General features: G+C 36.1%; 1 protein-coding gene across 1 annotated transcript; it reads left to right on the top strand.

The window, feature by feature from the left end:
- The first annotated feature begins 11,536 nt into the window (after positions 1 to 11,536).
- On the top strand, positions 11,537 to 16,587 carry LOC118850650 (olfactory receptor 6C1-like). Its single transcript, XM_036760211.1, has 2 exons — positions 11,537 to 12,451; positions 16,561 to 16,587. Exons 1-2 carry the CDS (start codon positions 11,537 to 11,539, stop codon positions 16,585 to 16,587), a joined length of 942 nt encoding a protein of 313 aa, XP_036616106.1.
- Positions 16,588 to 18,665: the final 2,078 nt, after the last annotated feature.

Below are 18,665 nucleotides of genomic sequence, written 5' to 3'. Positions count from 1 at the left end.
CTAATGACTCTATGCAACATCAACAATCAGTCAAACAAAATCTAAAGAATGAAAAAAATAGAAGAAAATGTCAAGTATCTGATAGGAAAAACAACTGACATGGAAAATAGATCCAGGAGAGATATTCTAAGAATTACTGGTCTACCTGAAAACTATGATGACAAAAAGATCCTGGACAGTACTTTCCATGAAATCCTTAAGGAAAATTGCCCAGAGGTCCTAGAACCAGAGGGTAAAATTATCATTGAAAGAATCCATCAATCCCCCCCTGAAAAAGATCCCAAATTGAAAACTCCAAGAAATATTATAGCCAAATTCCAGAACGAACAAGTCAAGGACAAAATACTGCAAGGAGCTAGAAAGAAACAATTCACATATCACAGAACTACAGTCAGGATCACACAGGATCTTTCAGTTTCTACCTTAAATGACAGAAAAAAGTGGATTATGATATTCTGACAGGCAAAGGAGCTTGGACTACAACCAAGGATCAACTACCCAGCAAAACTGAGCATACTTTTCCAGGCAAGGAGATGGACATTCAGTGAAATAAGGGAATTCCAGACCTTCCTGATGAAAAGGCCAGAGGTCAATGGCAAATTTGATCTCCAAATACAAAATGCAAGAGAGATATTAAACACTCTAGCTAATCAATAAGGCTAATTAGTTACAGGGTGATATAAGATTATTTTGTTATGTATGTACATATATGTATACGTATACATACATATATATATCAATCTTGAGAATTGTATAGCTATTATGAGAATTGAAAGGGTTATTGATAGACTGTAGCCATCAGTATAAAGTAACTGATAGTATGATAAAAATATAATTAAGAGATATAAAGGAATGGTTCTGGGAAAAGAGGCAGGAATGTAGTAGAAAAGGGTAAATTACTTCACATGAAGAGGCACAAAACATTGTAGTAGAGGGAAAGAAGGGAGGGAGAAGAGCAGTATTTGTGCTTTACTCTCACAGGATTTGGTTCAAGAAGGGAATAACATACCCTGATCAGTACAGAAATTTAAATTGTCCTAAAGGCAGTAGGAGGGGAAAGGGGAAAGAAGGAAGGGGGTGGTAGGAAGGGAGGGAAAAAGTAGCAAGGGGAAAACGGTAAGATAAGGGAGGTGAATCAAGAGGGAGGGTAAACTGAGGAAGGTGGCAGTCAGAAGCAAATCTCTGTTGAGGAGTGGAAAAGGGAGAAATAAAAGCAGAAATAGGGGGGCAATAGGATGGAGACAAAGATACAGATAGTAATCGTAACTGTGAATGGGAATGGGACAAACTCTCCCATAAAGTAGAAGTGGATAGCAAAATGGATTAAAAACCATAATCTTATAGTATGCTGTTTACAAAAAAAGCACATTTGAAACAGTGGGATACACACAAGGTAAAGGTAAAATGCTGGAGTAGAATATATTGTGCTTCAGCTAAAGTAAAAAAAAAAAAAGCAGGGGTAGCAATCCTAATCTCAGACAAAGCAAAAGCAAAGACAGATTTGATTAAAAGAGATAAGGAAGGACACTACATCCTGCTAAAAAGCACCATAAACAATGAAGCAGTGTCATTATTTAACATATATGCACTAAGTGGTATAGCATGCAAATTCTTAGAGGAGAAGTTAAGGGAGTTACAGGAAGAAATAGACAGGAAAACGATACTGGGGGGGGGGGGCATCAACCTATCCCTCTCTGAACTTGAAGAATCTAACCTCAAAATAAACAACAAAGAAGTTAAGGAGGTGAATAGAATTTTAGCAAAGACAGATATCATAGACCTCTGGAGAAAACTGAATGGAGATAAAAAGGAATATACTTTTTTTCTCAGGGGCTCATGGCACATACTCAAAAATTGACCATGTACTAGGGCATAAAAACCTCACAATTCAGTGCAGAAAGGCAGAAATAGTTAAAGCATACTTTTCAGGTCATGATGCAATAAAAATGATTTGTAACAAAGAACCATGGAAAAGTAAGCTAAAAATTAATTGGAAACTAAATAATCTAATTCTAAAGAATGAGTGGGAAAAAGAACAATCACAGAAACAATTAATAACTTCATTCAAGAGAATGACAATAATGAGACAACACACCAAAATTTATGGCATGCAGCAAAAGCAGTTCTTAGGAGAAATTTTACATCTCTAAATGCTTACATGAATAAAATAAAGAAAAAGAGATCAACAAATTGGGCATGCAACTGAAAAAGCTAGAAAAAGAAAAAAAATGAAAATCACCAATTAAATACCAAATTAGAAATACTGAAAATCAAAGGAGAGATTAATAAATTTGAAACCAAGTAAATATTAAAATAATAAATAAAACCAAGACCTGGTTTTATGAAAAAAAACAATAAAATTGAGAAACTTTTGGTCAATTTGATTAAAAAAAAGAAAGAAGAAAATCAAGTCACCAGTATCAAAGATGAATAGGGTGAATTCACCTCCAATGAAGAGGAAATTAAAATAATAATTAAGAATTATTTTGCCCAACTCCATGCCCATAAATTTGAAAACCTTAAGGATATGGATGACTATCTACAAAAACATAAATTGCCCAGGTTAACAGAAGAGGAAATAAAACACCTTAATAATCCCATATGAGAAAAAGAAATTGAGCAAGGCATCAATGAACAGCCTAGGAAAATATCTCCAGGGCCAGATGGTTTTACATGTGAATTTTATCAAACATTCAAAGAACAATTGATGCCTATATTTAAAGACTATTCGGGAAAATAAGTGAAGAAGGAGTCCTACCAAATTCTTTTTTATGACACAAATATGGTACTAATATCTAAACCAGGAAGAGTCCAAACAAAGGAAGAAAATTGTAGAACAATTTCCATAATGAATATTGATGAGAAAAATTTTTTAAAATATATTAGCCAAAGGACTGCAGCAAATTATCACGAGAATAACACACTATGGCAAGGTAGGATTTATTCCAGGAATGCAAGACTGGTTCAATATTTGGAAAACTATCAGAATAATTGTTCATATCAACAACAAAACTAGCAGAAACCATATATTCTTCTCAATAGATGCAGAAAAAAGCCTTTGACAAAATACAACACCCATTCCTATTAAAAACACTAGAAAGCAGAGGAATAAATGGAGCCTTCATTAAAATTATAAATAGCATCTACCTAAAACCATGAGCAAGTATTATTTGTAATGGGAATAAGCTAGATGCATTCCCAATAAGATCAAGGGTGAAACAAGGATGTCCCCTATCACCCCTATTATTCAATTGGGTACTAGAAATGCTTTATCATTAAGAGAAGAAAAAGAAATTGAAGGAGCTAGAATAGGCAAAGAAGAAAATGAATTATCACTTTTTGCAGATGATATGGTGATTTACTTAGAGAATCTTAGAGAATGAAGCAAATAACTACCTGAAGTAATAAACAACTTTAGCAAAGTTGCAGGATATAAAATAAACCTGCATAAATCCTCTGCATTCCTATATATTACTCTGCATTCATATATATATATATATATATATATATATATATATATTACTAACAGAAGAGATAGGAAGAAAAATTGCATTTAAAGTCACTGTAGACATTATAAAATATTTGGGAGTCTATCTGCCAAGACAAACCCAGGGCCTATATGAACATAATTATGAAACACTTTTCATACAAATAAAGTCGGATATAAATAAACAGAAAAATATCATTTGCTCATGGTTAGGCTGAGCTAATATAATAAAAATGACAATTTTACCTAAATTAATTGATTTATTCAGCACCATACACATCAAACTACCAACAATTATTTTACAGAGCTGGATAAAATAATAGCAAAATTCATCTGGAAGAGCAAGTGGTCTAGAATATCTAGGAAATTAATGAAAAGAAATGCTAGGGAAGGTGGCCTAGCCATACCAGATATTAAGCTGTACTATAAAGCAGCAGTCATTAAAACTACCTGGTATTGGCTAAGGAATAGAGTTGTGGATCAGTGGAATAGGTTTGGTACAGAAGATGCAGTAGTCAATAACTATAGCAATCTACCCTTTGATAAACCCAAAGAACACAGCTTCTAGGCTAAGAATTCACAATTTCACAAAAATCTGCTGGGAAAATTGGCAAATGGTAGGGCAGAAACTGGGCATGGACCAATATCTTACACCATATACCAAAATAAAGTCAAAATTGGTTCATAATTTAGGAATAAAGGCTGATATTATAAGTAATTTGGGTTAGCAAGGAATACTTTACCTATCAAATTTATGGAAAAGCAAAGAATTCATCACACAACAAGAGATAGAGAGCATTACAAAATGCAAAATGGATAATTTTGATTATGTCGAATTGAAATGTTTTTGTATAAAAACAGCCAATGCAACAAAGATTAGGAGGGAAGCAGAAAACTGGTAGAAAATCTTTACAACTAGTGTCTCTGATAAAGGCCTCATCTCTAAAATATACAGGGAACTGAGCCAAACTTATAGGAATACACATCATTACCCAACTGAGAAGTGGTCAAAGGATACGAACAGGCAATTTTCAGAGGAAGAAATTAAAGATATCTACAGGCATATGAAAAAAATGCTCTAAATCACTACTGATTAGAAAAATACAAATCACAACAACTCTTAGGTACCAAATATCTCCTGTCGGATTGACTAAAATGACAAAACAGAAAATGATAAATGCTTGAGAGGATGTAGGAAAATCAGAACATTGTTACATTGCTGCTTGAGTTGTGAACTGATCCAGCCATTTTGGAGAGCAATTTGCTATGCCCAAAGGGCTATTAAAATGTTCATACCTTTAACCCGGGGTTGTTTCTAGGGTTGTATCCCAAAGAGATCACACAAGTGATTAAAGGACCTGTATGTATAAAATTATTTATAGTGGCTCTTTTTGTAGTAGCAAAGAATTGGAAGTCAAGGGGATGCCCATCAACTGGGGAATGGCTGAATAAGTTGTGGTGTATGAATTTAATGGAATATTGTTGTGCTATATGAAATGGGGAAGATACCGACTTCATAATAACCTGGAAAAAGCTGCAGGATATAATGCTGAGTGAGCAGAGCAGAACTAGGAGAACATTATAAACAACCACAGATATATGGATTCTATGATGACTAACCTTGATAGACTTAGCTCTTCTCAGGTTCAAAGACAACAAGGTTCAAAGACAACGCCAAAGAACTGATGAGGGAGAGAGCTATCTAGATTCAGAGAAAAAAACTATGGAGACTGAATGCAGATTGAAGCAAACTGTTTGCTCTCCTTTTGTTTCTTTTTTTGTTTGTTTTCTCTCCCCCTTCCTCTCTCTCTCTCTCTCTCTCTCTCTCTCTCTCTCTCTCTCTCTCTCTCTCTCTCTCGGTTTTGTTTCTTCTTTCTCATGATTCATTCCACTGCTAATAAATCTTCTTTACAACTTGACTGTTGTGTAAATAAGTTCAATGTGAAGTTATATGTAGAAGATACATTGGATTCCATGACATCTTGGGGAGGGTGAGGGAAGTGGGGAAAGAAATTCTGGAATTCAGGATCATGTGGGAACTGAGTGTTGTAAACATAAAATTTTAAAAAATCTTTAAAAATTTAAAAAAAGAATAAAATTCTTTTGTATTTGCTGTAAAGGAGCAATTTTGTGGGGAATGAGCATTATGGGAAGTAGGAAATGGAATTCTTCTGACTTCACAGCATTTTTTGGTGATAAGGAACAGTAGGACTTGCCCTGATCCTTAAGTAGCTCCAGAGAATTCTGGCCAGGGACATTATCCCATAAGATTAGAGAAATAATCAGTTGAATAGTTTTGGAAATTATTATAGATTCCCATTTGGCCATCTGCCTTATCTTTCCTTAGGTGTTTAGATTGCCAAGAATTTTTTTTTTGGTCTCTTTGGGCACTCTCCCCTAAGCTTCTATTTCCAACTTGTACTAAGGTGGATTGGGTTTCATATTCATTAGTGCCTTCTGAACCTGCCTTTCCATGACACCTTTGCCTTGTTCAATCAATTAATCCCTACAGAGAAGGTATCAGTCATAGTAGATGAGACATCTTATGCATTTCTTGAAAGGTATAATCAGCATTGAGAGTTCTGAAGAGCCTTACATTGTCTATAGAGTTGAGTGAGGTATTACCCAGAGCTAGAATTGGTAGGATTTCTCCTATTTTAAAAGACAAGGTCATATTTGAATGTCTAGGTAGCAAATGGTCCCAGATATGCCCCATTGGCTGACAATGAATAGGAGTCTCAGAGAGTGTCTGAGAAAGCATTCACTGGTGTGAGAGGTAGTGGGTGAGCCTGGCTACATGGTCAGCATTAACTCATTGATTCTCACTTTTTAGGCAAACTATGTGGGATATTTTGGTTAAATTTTCAGCAGTAACCTATAAAGCACTGCACCAAAAACGTAAGTAGTTTTAAAATATCCACTTTTTCTTCTTTCCATTGGTATTGTAGCAAAACTCTGTGTGCATGTCTGTGTGTGTGTGTGTGTTTGTGTGTTCCTTTCTTAAATATGACCACACATATAGACATGTTCTCACAAAGGCAATTTTTTTCATGAAAATCACAGAATAAAAATCAATTATGACCCCTAATGTGTCATTTTCTTCTCAACTGCTTATTTATTAATTCTGGCCTATGTGGAAAAAGTGTTGGAGATATTTATAGTTTATCCTTTAATCCATAGGATCATAGATTTCAAACTGGAAAGCCCTCAGTGGTTGTCAGGTTCAATATTCTTAGTTGTTTAGTTTAGAAAACTGAGAATCAGAGAGGTTAAGTGACTTTCCTAAGGTTAAACAGATGTTAAGTTACAAAGCCAAGATTTGGATGTCGCTTTTTTTATGTATTTTTTCTTTTTAGTTTTAGTTTGCAACACACGGTTCTACATAATTTTGAGTTCCAGATTTTCTTCCCTCCCTCTCCCCCCCAACCCCCTCCACAAGGCAGCATGGAATCCCATATAACTTCCATGTATAACTTCGCATTGAATTAATTTACACACTAGTCAAGTTGTGGAGAAGAATTATGACCAATGGAATGAATCATGAGAAAGAAGAAACAGAACCAAAAAAAAAAAAAACCAGAACCCAACAACAAATACAAAAGAGAGAAAAAAAAGGGGGTGGGAGAAAAAGGCAAGCATGAAGTGTGCCTCGATCTGCATTCATACTTCATAGTTCTTTCTCTGGATGTAGATAGCACTCTCCATCATGAATCCTTTGGAGTTGTCTCTGCATATTGTGTTGCTGAGAAGAGCAAAGTCTGTCAGGGTTAGTGGATGAGTCTCTTGATCCCTAGTACAGCCCCCTTTCCACTGTAACACAAAGTTTCTAATATAATGCATTACAAACCTTCAGAAAAGCTAATTAAATATGACTAGATCATTCCGTGGACCCCACTCCACCACCCACACCCCCTTAGAGAGAGAGATACTGTGGAGTTAGAATAAGAGAGCCTGGGCTTAAGTCCTGTCTCTTAGGAGCCATATGGTGCAGGACAAGTGACTTCACCTCTCCAGAACTGTTTCTTAATAGTTGAAATGAGGAAAATGGACAAAATGATCTCAAAGTTCTGAGCAGCTCTAAATTCTAGAACCCATTAACTGAATTTATATAGAATGTACATATGCTGGGAGCTTCCAATTTCCATCTTGATAGGATGATAGAGAGAGAAAATTCCTCAAAGGACTTAGGAAAAAGAACTCTCTGAAGTAATAATGAAGAATGCAACAAAACAACCTAGTAAAAATGAATCATATAAACTTTCATCAGAATTGGTTAGGACCTTATCAGTCAGATGCATAATAATGGATAAGAACTTTAAAGTGGTTATGGCTATCATTAACCTGAAATAATTATGGTCCAAAATATAGAAGTAAATCACTGCCCTCACTCAACACAGATAAAATAATTATATATCTTTATCCCTCTCCTAATGATCATAATAGATACTTAATTATTGTTTATTGAATTGAAATTGAATATTGGGAGTATCATGAAAGAAAAGGAAGGCAGTGGCATGGAGGAGTAACCACAAAGTATTGTAGATGTTTTTGGTCTTCATATTTTTTTCTGATATTTTCTAAAGAAACTTCATAAATGAGAGTCTTGACTTCACTATAATATATGAGAGGAAGGTGAATCTAGCATTCAAAGTAATTCTGCAATCTACAAGAAATGTCAATAAAGCTTAGTGTAATGTATGACTAAGAGAATAAGAAAAGAATGAAATGGAACAAGTGAGGGTTCAAGAAACAGCTGAAGTCAGTGGATTTCAATATAAAGATACATAAGTGATTTGAGCAAGCAAGACTCAGATACTATGGGTACTCCAAGATATCTCCTCTAGTCTCCCATCTTAGCATTGCCCTTCTCCTTGTATACATGCTCTTAATTCCCCCACACTAGAGTCACTCCTTTGAATTGCAGAATAATGACAGTATTACTGTTTCCAGAATGCCGCTATTAAAATAACAATGATAGGTTAGTGATATCCAGGAAATGTACAATCTTGTTACTTATTATCTGTATGACTGAACGTTGATGATAACATAAAAAATTATCATGTGAAGGTGTGAACTAAATGATCTCTTACATTTCTTCTTTCTCTTAATTAGTCATATTATGGTTGGAAGTCATGATGAAAAAGAAGTTTAGGAGTAGTAAGATGAGACAGATATGCTAATAGCTAGCATTTATACACTAGTTAAAGTGTGCAGAGTACTTTATAAATAGCCTCAAAATTCTGGGAGGTAGGTGCAATTATGATTCCTATTTTATAGATGAGGATACTGAGGCAGACTTCTCCAGTGATTAAGTTTCATGCCCAGAGTCACAGAACTAAGAAGTTTCTGAGGCCAGATTTGATTCCAGATTCAGAGTTCTAGCCATTGTACCTCCTCAATTCCTCAATTAATTAAAGGGAAGTTATGATGAGATAGAGGAATAGAATAATTTTTGAACGTAAGAGAGGAATGCTTTCGAGTGAGTGATGGAACCTGTTCATCATGACAACCATCATCTTTAACTTCACTTTCTTTCCTTCACAATCTCAGTCCTATAGATTAGTCATGCAAGTCCACCCTGTCTTTTCCCCCTGTATCCCTTGAGCCTTTGCCCTACATTCCTACTTGCCAGCTGCAGAACAGATCTGTGCAATTCATGAAAATGAGCTTCTGGTAAGATCAGGGACATGACTCTCCCTCTGTGTGACTAAGCTGGAAGAGAAGACTAGGCCATGGGATTTAAGATGACTGAGGAACGGGGAAGTCAGAGTATTTGAGAAATACCTTCATATGTATGTATGTATGGCATGATTTATAATTGACAAAGTACTTGTATCTCTGAGAAGTAGAAAAAATTATTTAATAAAATTTGAAACCCTTAAGGAATTTTCAGTTTTAAATAGAGTGTTTATAATATTACAGCCTAGGACTAAAAGGCTGAGTAAAGATACACACAAAACAAAGAAAGGAAAGAAATAAATTTTATATAATATTACTATGTTGCAGGCACTGTGCTGAGCACTTTTTACAAGTATTGTCTCAATTGAGACTCACGACACAATTGCAAGGTAGCTACTGTTATTGTCACCTTTTCGTAGTTGAGGAAACTGAGATTAAGGGTCTTGCCAAAGGTCACACAACTAGTAAGTGCCTATGGTGTGATTTGAATTAAGGTCTTACTGATCTCTGCCCCAGTGCTTTATCCCCTGCTAGGGCCACTGTTTCTTAGAGAATGAGAAGAAAGAAAGTAGAAACACCTACTCTATGGAAAGGAATAATCATCAGTTCCAGAAGTTGAAGTGGGAAGTAGTAGATATTTAGGTTTGTGTCACAGAAATTAGTTGGCAGAGACAAGGAGAGTTTTAGAAACCTTCCAGTATTATGTCTGTGTTATCACTGCCATGAGAATGGGCTCCTTGAGGGCAAGATTTGTTTTGACTCTCTTTGTATCCATCACACTAAACAAAGTGTCGGGTACAGATTAAGCATTTAATGAATGCTTATTGATAGATAACTGATAGCAAGAAAGAGAAGGAGAAAGAGACAGATAGACAGATAGAACGATAAATAGATTGATAGACAGATAGAAAAATGTATTAATACTAGAAATACGGGCTATGGAAGGTGTATGTTATAGTAGAAAGAAATCTAGATTTGCATATAAAATAGCTATTTGCATAGAGATCTGCTCCTTATTGTCTTTGTGACTGAGCAATCCCTTCACCACTTTGCTCAGTTTTCCCATCTGCATAATGAGGAGTGAATCAGATGATCCATAAGGCCTTTTCCAACTTTAAGTTCAATTATTTAACATCTGACACTGGCAAACAATTGAATTCCCTTTATGTAAAATTTCAGAAGAAACTATTAGGAGATTTGTCCTTCCTTTTTCCCTGCTATGCCTCACATGCAAATTCAGTTGTGATATTTAATATAAATCATTAGAAAAATAACATCTTTTGCAGAAATTCAGATTATCATGAACTTCACTGGAGTACAGGTCATTATAGGGGAAAATTCCTATAGTACAATTGTTTTGCATTATCTAAAAAAAGTAAATAGCTTGGGAAAAATTGATAATAGTGATTGGAAGTCAAGAAGGCTGTTCTTAATACAAGCTTCAGGACATTTTGCCAAGGTTCAACAAACAGACTCAACTTTACTTCACAAATAGCTTCCCTTCGCTACCTAGAGCTTAGCTAGATCTTCTACTTTGGTATTCTTAATTCCTTTTTTTCATCATTACTAGAAATATGGAATAGGTCATGGTAATAGTAGAGTAGAAGTATAGATGACAGGAGAGTATGTCCTTAATTGCATGGTTACAGTCTAGTAAAGGTAAATGGAATATATAAAACTGCATACTTCAATATGGTACATGATGAGGGCATCAAAGATGCACAAATTGCATTAAGGTTGGAGGCAGAGAAGTTTATTACTAAGAATGGAAGAGTGTTATTATCCCATTTTATAGGGGGGAAACTAAGGCAGACTTAAATTTGATGACAATAAATGGGTTGGAATGGAGTAAGGAGAGAGAACTAGGATATTTCATACATACGGAAGGAGGATTATGAGCAAAGTGCATAGTTTGAGGCATATATTGAAATATATGCTAAATTGTTCTAGCCAGCCTGGAGAAAATCATACATAGAAGATGGTATTATAAGATGAGCCTAAAAAAAGAAGATTGTTGGACAATCACAGTGACCTTAAATGATAGGTTAAGCAGAAAAAGGAAGCTGTTATTTGATTTGAAGGCATATGGTACTTAACTACATTCTATCCTATATTTTATTTGGGTACATATCTTTCCAATTATGTTAAGCTCCTTAAAAGCATCAATTATCTTTGAAACCCCTTTCATACCTACTATAGTAATATAAAGATTTAATAAATGTTTGAATGATTGAATGAATTAATTCTAACAGTTCATTTCTGCTCCATTTCAAGTATAGCCGATATATAAGGTTTTTGTTTCTTTCTTTTTATTAGTTCTGTTTCCCTATATTTTTATTGTAGACATATTAGAAAAAAGAGAAAACAAACATGAAAAATCATTCACAAGTGACAGAGTTCATCCTCCTGGGATTGTCAGATGACCCAGACCTTCAAATGGTCATTTTCTTCTTTCTCTTACTGGCCTACATCCTCAGCATTGCTGGGAATGTGACTATCATCATCCTAACCCTGATGGATCCCCACCTCCAGACCCCAATGTATTTCTTCCTCCGGAATTTCTCCTTCTTAGAAATTTCATTTACAACTACCAGTGTTCCCAGATTCTTGGGAACCATTATTACTGAGGACAAGACCATTTCCTATAATGGCTGTATGGCTCAGTTGTTCTTCTTCATTCTTTTGGGAGTAACTGAATTTTACCTTCTAGCAGCCATGTCCTATGACCGCTATGTAGCCATCTGCAAGCCCCTACATTACACGACCATCATGAGCAACAGAGTCTGTACATTGCTTGTGTTCTTCTCATGGTTTATGTCATTCATGATCATCTTCCCAGCAATCATTCTGCTTCAGCAACTTGACTATTGTGCTGATAATATCGTTGACCACTTCACCTGTGACTATTCTCCCCTCTTACAGTTATCCTGTACAAATACACAATTCTTAGACACAATGGGCATTTCTTGGGCTGTGGTGACTCTTATGTTTACACTGGCATTAATAATTATCTCCTATACATATATCATCCAGACAATTCTGCGGATCCCCTCTGTCAGTCAGAGGAAAAAGGCTTTTTCCACCTGCTCTTCTCACATGATTGTTATCTCCATTTCTTACGGTAGCTGTATCTTCATGTACATCAAACCCTCAGCAAAGGACAGAGTCTCTTTGAGCAAGGGAGTTGCTGTGCTTAATACATCAGTAGCCCCCATGTTGAATCCCTTCATTTATAGCCTAAGGAATCAGCAAGTGAAACAAGCCTTCATGGACATGATACGGAAGATTGTATTTTCTTCAAACAAAGGTAAAGATTTGTTGAACTGAATGGAACAATGCCTTTAGAAGTACAGATTTTGATCAGTTTGCCCAAGGTTTTGTCAGCTCCCTCCTATCTCTGTATCTTTTTCTATCTGATATGTCAATACTTCAAAAGATTTTTTTTAATTTATAGATCAAATTCACCCACCAAATTCTCTTGTATTTGATTTGTATGCATTTGTATGTGCATGTGTTCTTTCTGTCAACAAAATATAAGCTCCTTGTGGATAGAGATTATTTAGTTTTCTGTCTTTATTTCCACTCATTATAGGATTCTGCCTCACATAAAATAGGCAGATTGTAAACTCTTATTGGTTGATTGATTTTTAGAAGTGGGCCTTCCATGAATTAATTCCTATCACAAAATCTCCATCCCTAATGAAATGGTCTTTGAATTGCTGTGGCACCTCCCAAAAATAAATAATCACTTTGTACTTGACTTACTGTTGTCAACCCTCTCCATTGTGGACCACAGAACATAAGATCTGCCAGAGCTTGTATTCCACAAGGATAACATATAAGTTGTCAATGTCACTTCCTTTTGTAGAGTAAGGCTTTACAGTTGGATGCTTAGTGGAATATTGTCTTTCTTATGCAAATACCAAATGAATTTGTAATCTCATTAATTTGGGAGTTTGTACCAATGATGAAGAGTACAGTACATTTGGGCCTGTGCATTTTGTGTGACTCTTTTCCATATTCTCCCCAAAGTTTATTTGTTTCTATAAATGGTTCACCAAGTATGTTGGAGTTCTTCCCAGCTTACTCATGAAAGCACTTGGCTATGATTACAGCACAGTGACTATCGAATTATATCCTTTGGTTTTGTCACAGAAATAGTCCATCTTCTGCTCCCATCACAAAAATGTTTAATGGAATTCTTTACTCATATATAACTTTAGAGTCCCTTGCTGATTATATCTTTTGCCTGCTCACATCCATCATGCCCCATATTTTTTGTGTGTGACTTCCAATATTCCATATCACCCAATTACATTCCTTGTATTGCTTCCCCTTGTCTCTCAGGTTATGGAAGACTCAGGCCTTACCAAGTACTCTCTGCAAAAACCCTTGGAAGCTATGAACTTCCTTCCTCATCTGCAACAAAGAATTACCCCTATGACTTCCATTCTGTTCTGCTGTAGCAAATATAATATGTTGACATTTAAAGCAAATGTGGAAATTTAGAATAAACTGTAGTCCCTCTTCATATTCTTTTATTCCCATTCCCCTCAATCTGATCCCATTCATGTCCCAATCCCATTTTGGCCACCCCTTCCACTGTGCCCTCTGCAATTCCCATTCCACATTGAAAATATTCCTCTTCATTCAGCACCTTTTTCTATCATACACTTTCCATATATTAACCTTCATGTAGACCAGACTCCACTCTGACTACACTGAATCCTCAATTATCCTCTCCAGCACAGGCTTACCTTCACTCCCTCTACTCTGTCATTCTGGTCCTAGTGGGAGAGGCAGAAAACTCTTTGTACTTCATTGGCTTCCTTCAGTTCACCATTCTTTTCAAATCCACTTAATTACAATTTTCCACCCAAACAAAATTATGGTGATTGTAGTATACAAGGTCCCCAGTTATTCTTCTTCATTTCTGAAGGAGTTCAAAATTTGGCTGACCATCTTCTTTTCGTGAACAACTGCTTTGCTTGAAGATTTTAATATCCATGTAGGTTCTTCCTCAAGCCCCCTAAACTGCTATTGTATGAATTTCCTTAAGCTCCATGACCTACTCCTTCACTCCCTCACCTCAGACACACTTAGGGATGATCACACACTAGAAATTTCCATCACTACACTATTTCCCTTATTAAAAATTTGACATTCCCCTACCTGACCATAACCTCCTAGCCATAAGCACCTATTGAACTGTGCCTTTTGCTTCATCCCTACTGAACTCATTAATTTCCTCATCTTGACCATAATTCCACTACCATTCAGCATTTGTCAGGCCATTATCCCCCATTTGACTTCATTTTACACCCTGTAAAGGCTTAACCCAAGAGTTAGGCTTTTCAATACTACACTGTTTTTTGCTCTTGAATCCTCTGCCCCTTTGCTCTTTTCTTGCCAAAATTAAGCCCAAGATTGTTCCTATCATAAGCCTCTTCTCCTTCTCATGAGCTGCTGAATGAAATTAGTTAGGAAATCTCACAAGTGTCTTAACTGGACAATTACAAAATCTTGTTATTCAACTTCAATTTGGGAAGACAGTAAATGCTTTTATTTCTCCTTAAATGATTCCTTTCTCACTCCCCAGATGATCTATTGCAAAATTTTTCTTTCTCTTATTTTCTTCCTCACGTCACCTGTACCTCCTCCTTCCCCACCACTCATTTGGAGATCTTGTTTGACTCCCTGGATGAAATTGTGGCCTCTCAATATGAACTGCTTTCACTTTTCTTTTCATCAATGAATTCAGTACCTGGCTCATAATCTTTTTCTCCTCCCTCTAACTTGATTGATCATCCCTCTAACACCTTAGTTCCTCAACTTACTAATTTTAATGACTCCACTCCTCTTTAACCAAAAACAAAGATGGTAATCCCTGTAATCTTGCTACTATCCATAAATACATCACTTGCTTGCTCATAAACTCTGAAATTCTCTCACCTGATCACAAAATATTGGCATTCCACCTCTTTTTCAGTTTTGCAATCTCAAACCCTGTTCTGAATCCACACTTTGACACCTAATCCCTTGACTACTCAGTTCTCTCCCAGGCCATTACCCTTGAACTACCTACACTCTCTATTTTTTCTTTCTTTCTTTTTGGAATGGGGAAGGCAGGACAATTGGGGATAAGAAGCTTGTCCAAGATCACAAAGCTAGTAAGTGTGTCAAGTGCCTGAGGCTGGATTTGAACTCAGGTCCTCCTAACTCCTGGGCCAGTGCTGTACTCACTGTGCCACCTAGATGCCCCTACACTTTCTTTCTTATTACCATTTGACCCTTTGGTGAACCATTTCTTGTCTAGACCATCCTCTTCTCTTGAGTCTTGCTTCCTTATCATATTATCAATTGTGTCCTGCTAAGATGCAGCCTTGGTTCACTCTCACCCTTCACTGCCTTCTTTCCTACGTACATGCTACTGACAATGGAGAAAATAAAAGAAGCAGTCTGACTAGGCCAACTACAGATTTATGACCCTCACTGCTGCTAGGCAATCCTTCTATAGGTGCCTTGTCAATTCATTAACCCAGTCTCCATAGTGAATTTTCTAAGCCTTTTCTTCCTTCCTCAAACTTCCCACTGTGTTTTTCCTTCACTCTGAAGGATGACCATGACATCAGGGAAATGATGACACAACCTGCTGTTGACTTTGATTTGAGTAAAACAGTGCTGTGCACAGTCACCAGCCTCACTTTCTCCTTCAGGGCCATCTGGGTCCATAATTCCCCCTTCACCTACTGTCTCAGTTTAGAACCTTGCCTCTTATTATTAAAACACTGAGACCATTTGCCTAGGGCTCCCTCTTCCCCCCTCCTCATGTCACATCATCCAAATGCTTTCTCCCACTATTTCCTCTTTTATCCCCTGTCTTACATTATGGTATTCCTTCTTCTTTGTAAGGACAATACTTCTATATGTATCTTAACTCTGAAAATACCAAAGAGTTCTCAGAGGTTATACACTAATTGTCAACTCTGAAAAATAAATGACCAAAGAACCACAAAAGATATAGCAAAAAACATTATACTAACTGTAAAGTCCAAAAAATAAAATAAAAATAAAATAAAACACCAAAGCACTCATAGAGGTATAGGCAAAAAGCCTTCTTTATTGCATTGGAGGAGGGAAACCAGACATCCATATTGGGTTCTCCTCTAGGACCAAGGAAACCCAAGGTAGGAAAGTTAAAACTTGATTTATGTGCTTATGGCTAGACAAAGAATCAAGTGAAGGGGGGGAGGGGGAAGGAGGAGCTTATGGAGGGTAAGAAAATTTGCAACTCAAAAACATTCAGAACTGAGTGTTGTAAACACAAAATAAAAATCATAATTAAAAAAATAGAGATGGAAACAGGGCAATCTTCTTGCTGTCGTGTTAATTTTAATGTGTGCTTTAAAAAAAAACCCTAGATGCAAGACAAGTTCATAACTTCAAAAAAAAAAAGAATCAAGCAGTAAGGTGTAACTGTGGTGAGGCACGACAGCAACAGTGAAGCAAGTTTGCCTAGTTATAAAAAGTCTATTCAAAGCAGGGCTTCATGATGTGGTTGTGGTTCTGACTGGTGCTTGTCCAAGCTCAGTGTCAGATAGTTTGGTGATTTCGCTGCAGAAGAGTTCATCCAAAGAGTGAGTTTATTTAACTTGACCTTGCCTATTTGTTGCAAATAAGTTTTTCTTTTACTTTTTTTTCTTTTCAATTTGAAAATGGGAGAGCAGGAGACTATAAATTCAATTCAACAAATATTTATTAAGCACCTTGCCAGGGACTATGATAACTACTGGGGATGCAAGTAAGAAAGAGATAAAACTCATATCCTTAAGGATCTTATGATTTAATGGAAGAAGGCCACCCACAAAAGAACCAGAAAACAGAGTATCAATAACAAGGCAGTATCTGGGAGAATGGCAGGGAGGGAGGGTGGCGGGGTAGGGGGGGGCTAATCATGTTCCATGGAATCAATGTCAAGCAGGGAGTTACCTGAAAGGCTGTGAGTGCAGGAGAAAGGAAAGCTTTTGGAGGATTGTAATACTCTGTCAATCAGGTGTGAGAGGCAAATGAGAGTGAATGAAAAATCTGTTGAGCAATATCTATGGGAAGAGTTTTCAAAAAGGAAAAAAAGCAGAAGGATTCACTGATTTTTTTATTTTTTAAGAAAAAAATAGAAGAAAAGTAAAAACATCCAGATAAAAAGAACAGGTTAAAAATTTAAAAAAAATATTCTTATAATAACATTTTGCAGTTTTATATGCAAATCTCTTTTTGGGTTTATTTGTATTTGGTATTTGTTAATTTTGCAATAAAAATGAAAAATATAGAGAAATGCTTTACATGATTCTGTATATATAACCTATATTTGATTACTTATATCTCAGGAGAGTGCAAAGGAGAAAGAGATAGAAATTAAATTTGAAACATTTTTAAAATGTTAAAAATTGTTTTAACATGTAATTGTATAAATCTTTGTATTATTGTATATACATGGATGTGTATATATATGTATATATACATATATGTGTGTATATATATACATATACATACATATATATATATATATATATATATATATACATATATTTAGAGAGAGAGAGACAGAGACAGAGACAGAGAGAGAGACAGAGAAGAGGAACAAAAGGAGCCAGGAGAAAGGCTGGGAGAATAACAATACAAAGAACTCAGAACTTGGATGGAAATCCTTAGTATTGCCTACAAAAGACATCAATAAGATTAGTGCAACACTAGAAAAAGAATTATGATAGAAGGATTTCAGGAAAACCTCTAGAAGAGAAAGAATGATGGTTTGAAAACTTAATATTTAATTCAAATGCAAAGCATTAGTATTTTCATATGAACAGGAATGGTCCTCAACAATGGAAACTCACTTTACAGACAAAGATCATAACTGCACAGAGAGAAAGTCACAGAGAGAAAGGGTCAGAGTCAGGCCCAGGAACACCATTAACCTATGTCAGAAAGTTGGTTTGAGTCCATACTGTTCCTAATTCCAATCCAGTCTCACTCTCCACTACTCCTTGCTGTTCCTATCACTGCTATCATGGGATATATGTATTGTTCAAGGAGGACTAGCACCTCTGGTGTGAGGTCTTGCCAAGTTTTTTTCAGTGCTGCTCAAGCACCTGTCAAGTCACCCAATTCTCAACTATGGCTCCAAAGCTGTAGTATGCACTGTGGCCATTACATAGTAAAACCATCTCAGCAGATGGGCTAAACCAGGTTAAAGATAACTGATAGTCTCAAACCCATCAATGAGTTAGAGGGATGTTTATTCCAAGAATGTATGAAGCCTTGGTGGAATGAAATGATGAGAATAATGTTCCATTGCCCATTAAGGTCAGTGAAAAAGGTGCCATGAGGTGATTAGAGGTTGGTCAGACATGGAAGATGCCAAGGTCATTCACTGCATCTGGGACCATTGACAATCCTTTAATTTTTGTCTTCCTGTTGGGCTCCAATGACTGGAAGAAAGAGT

The sequence above is a fragment of the Trichosurus vulpecula genome, chromosome 5, assembly GCF_011100635.1.
Source record: "Trichosurus vulpecula isolate mTriVul1 chromosome 5, mTriVul1.pri, whole genome shotgun sequence".
NCBI classification, from domain to species: Eukaryota; Metazoa; Chordata; class Mammalia; order Diprotodontia; family Phalangeridae; genus Trichosurus; species Trichosurus vulpecula.
This window is presented reverse-complemented; position numbering and strand designations above follow the sequence as displayed.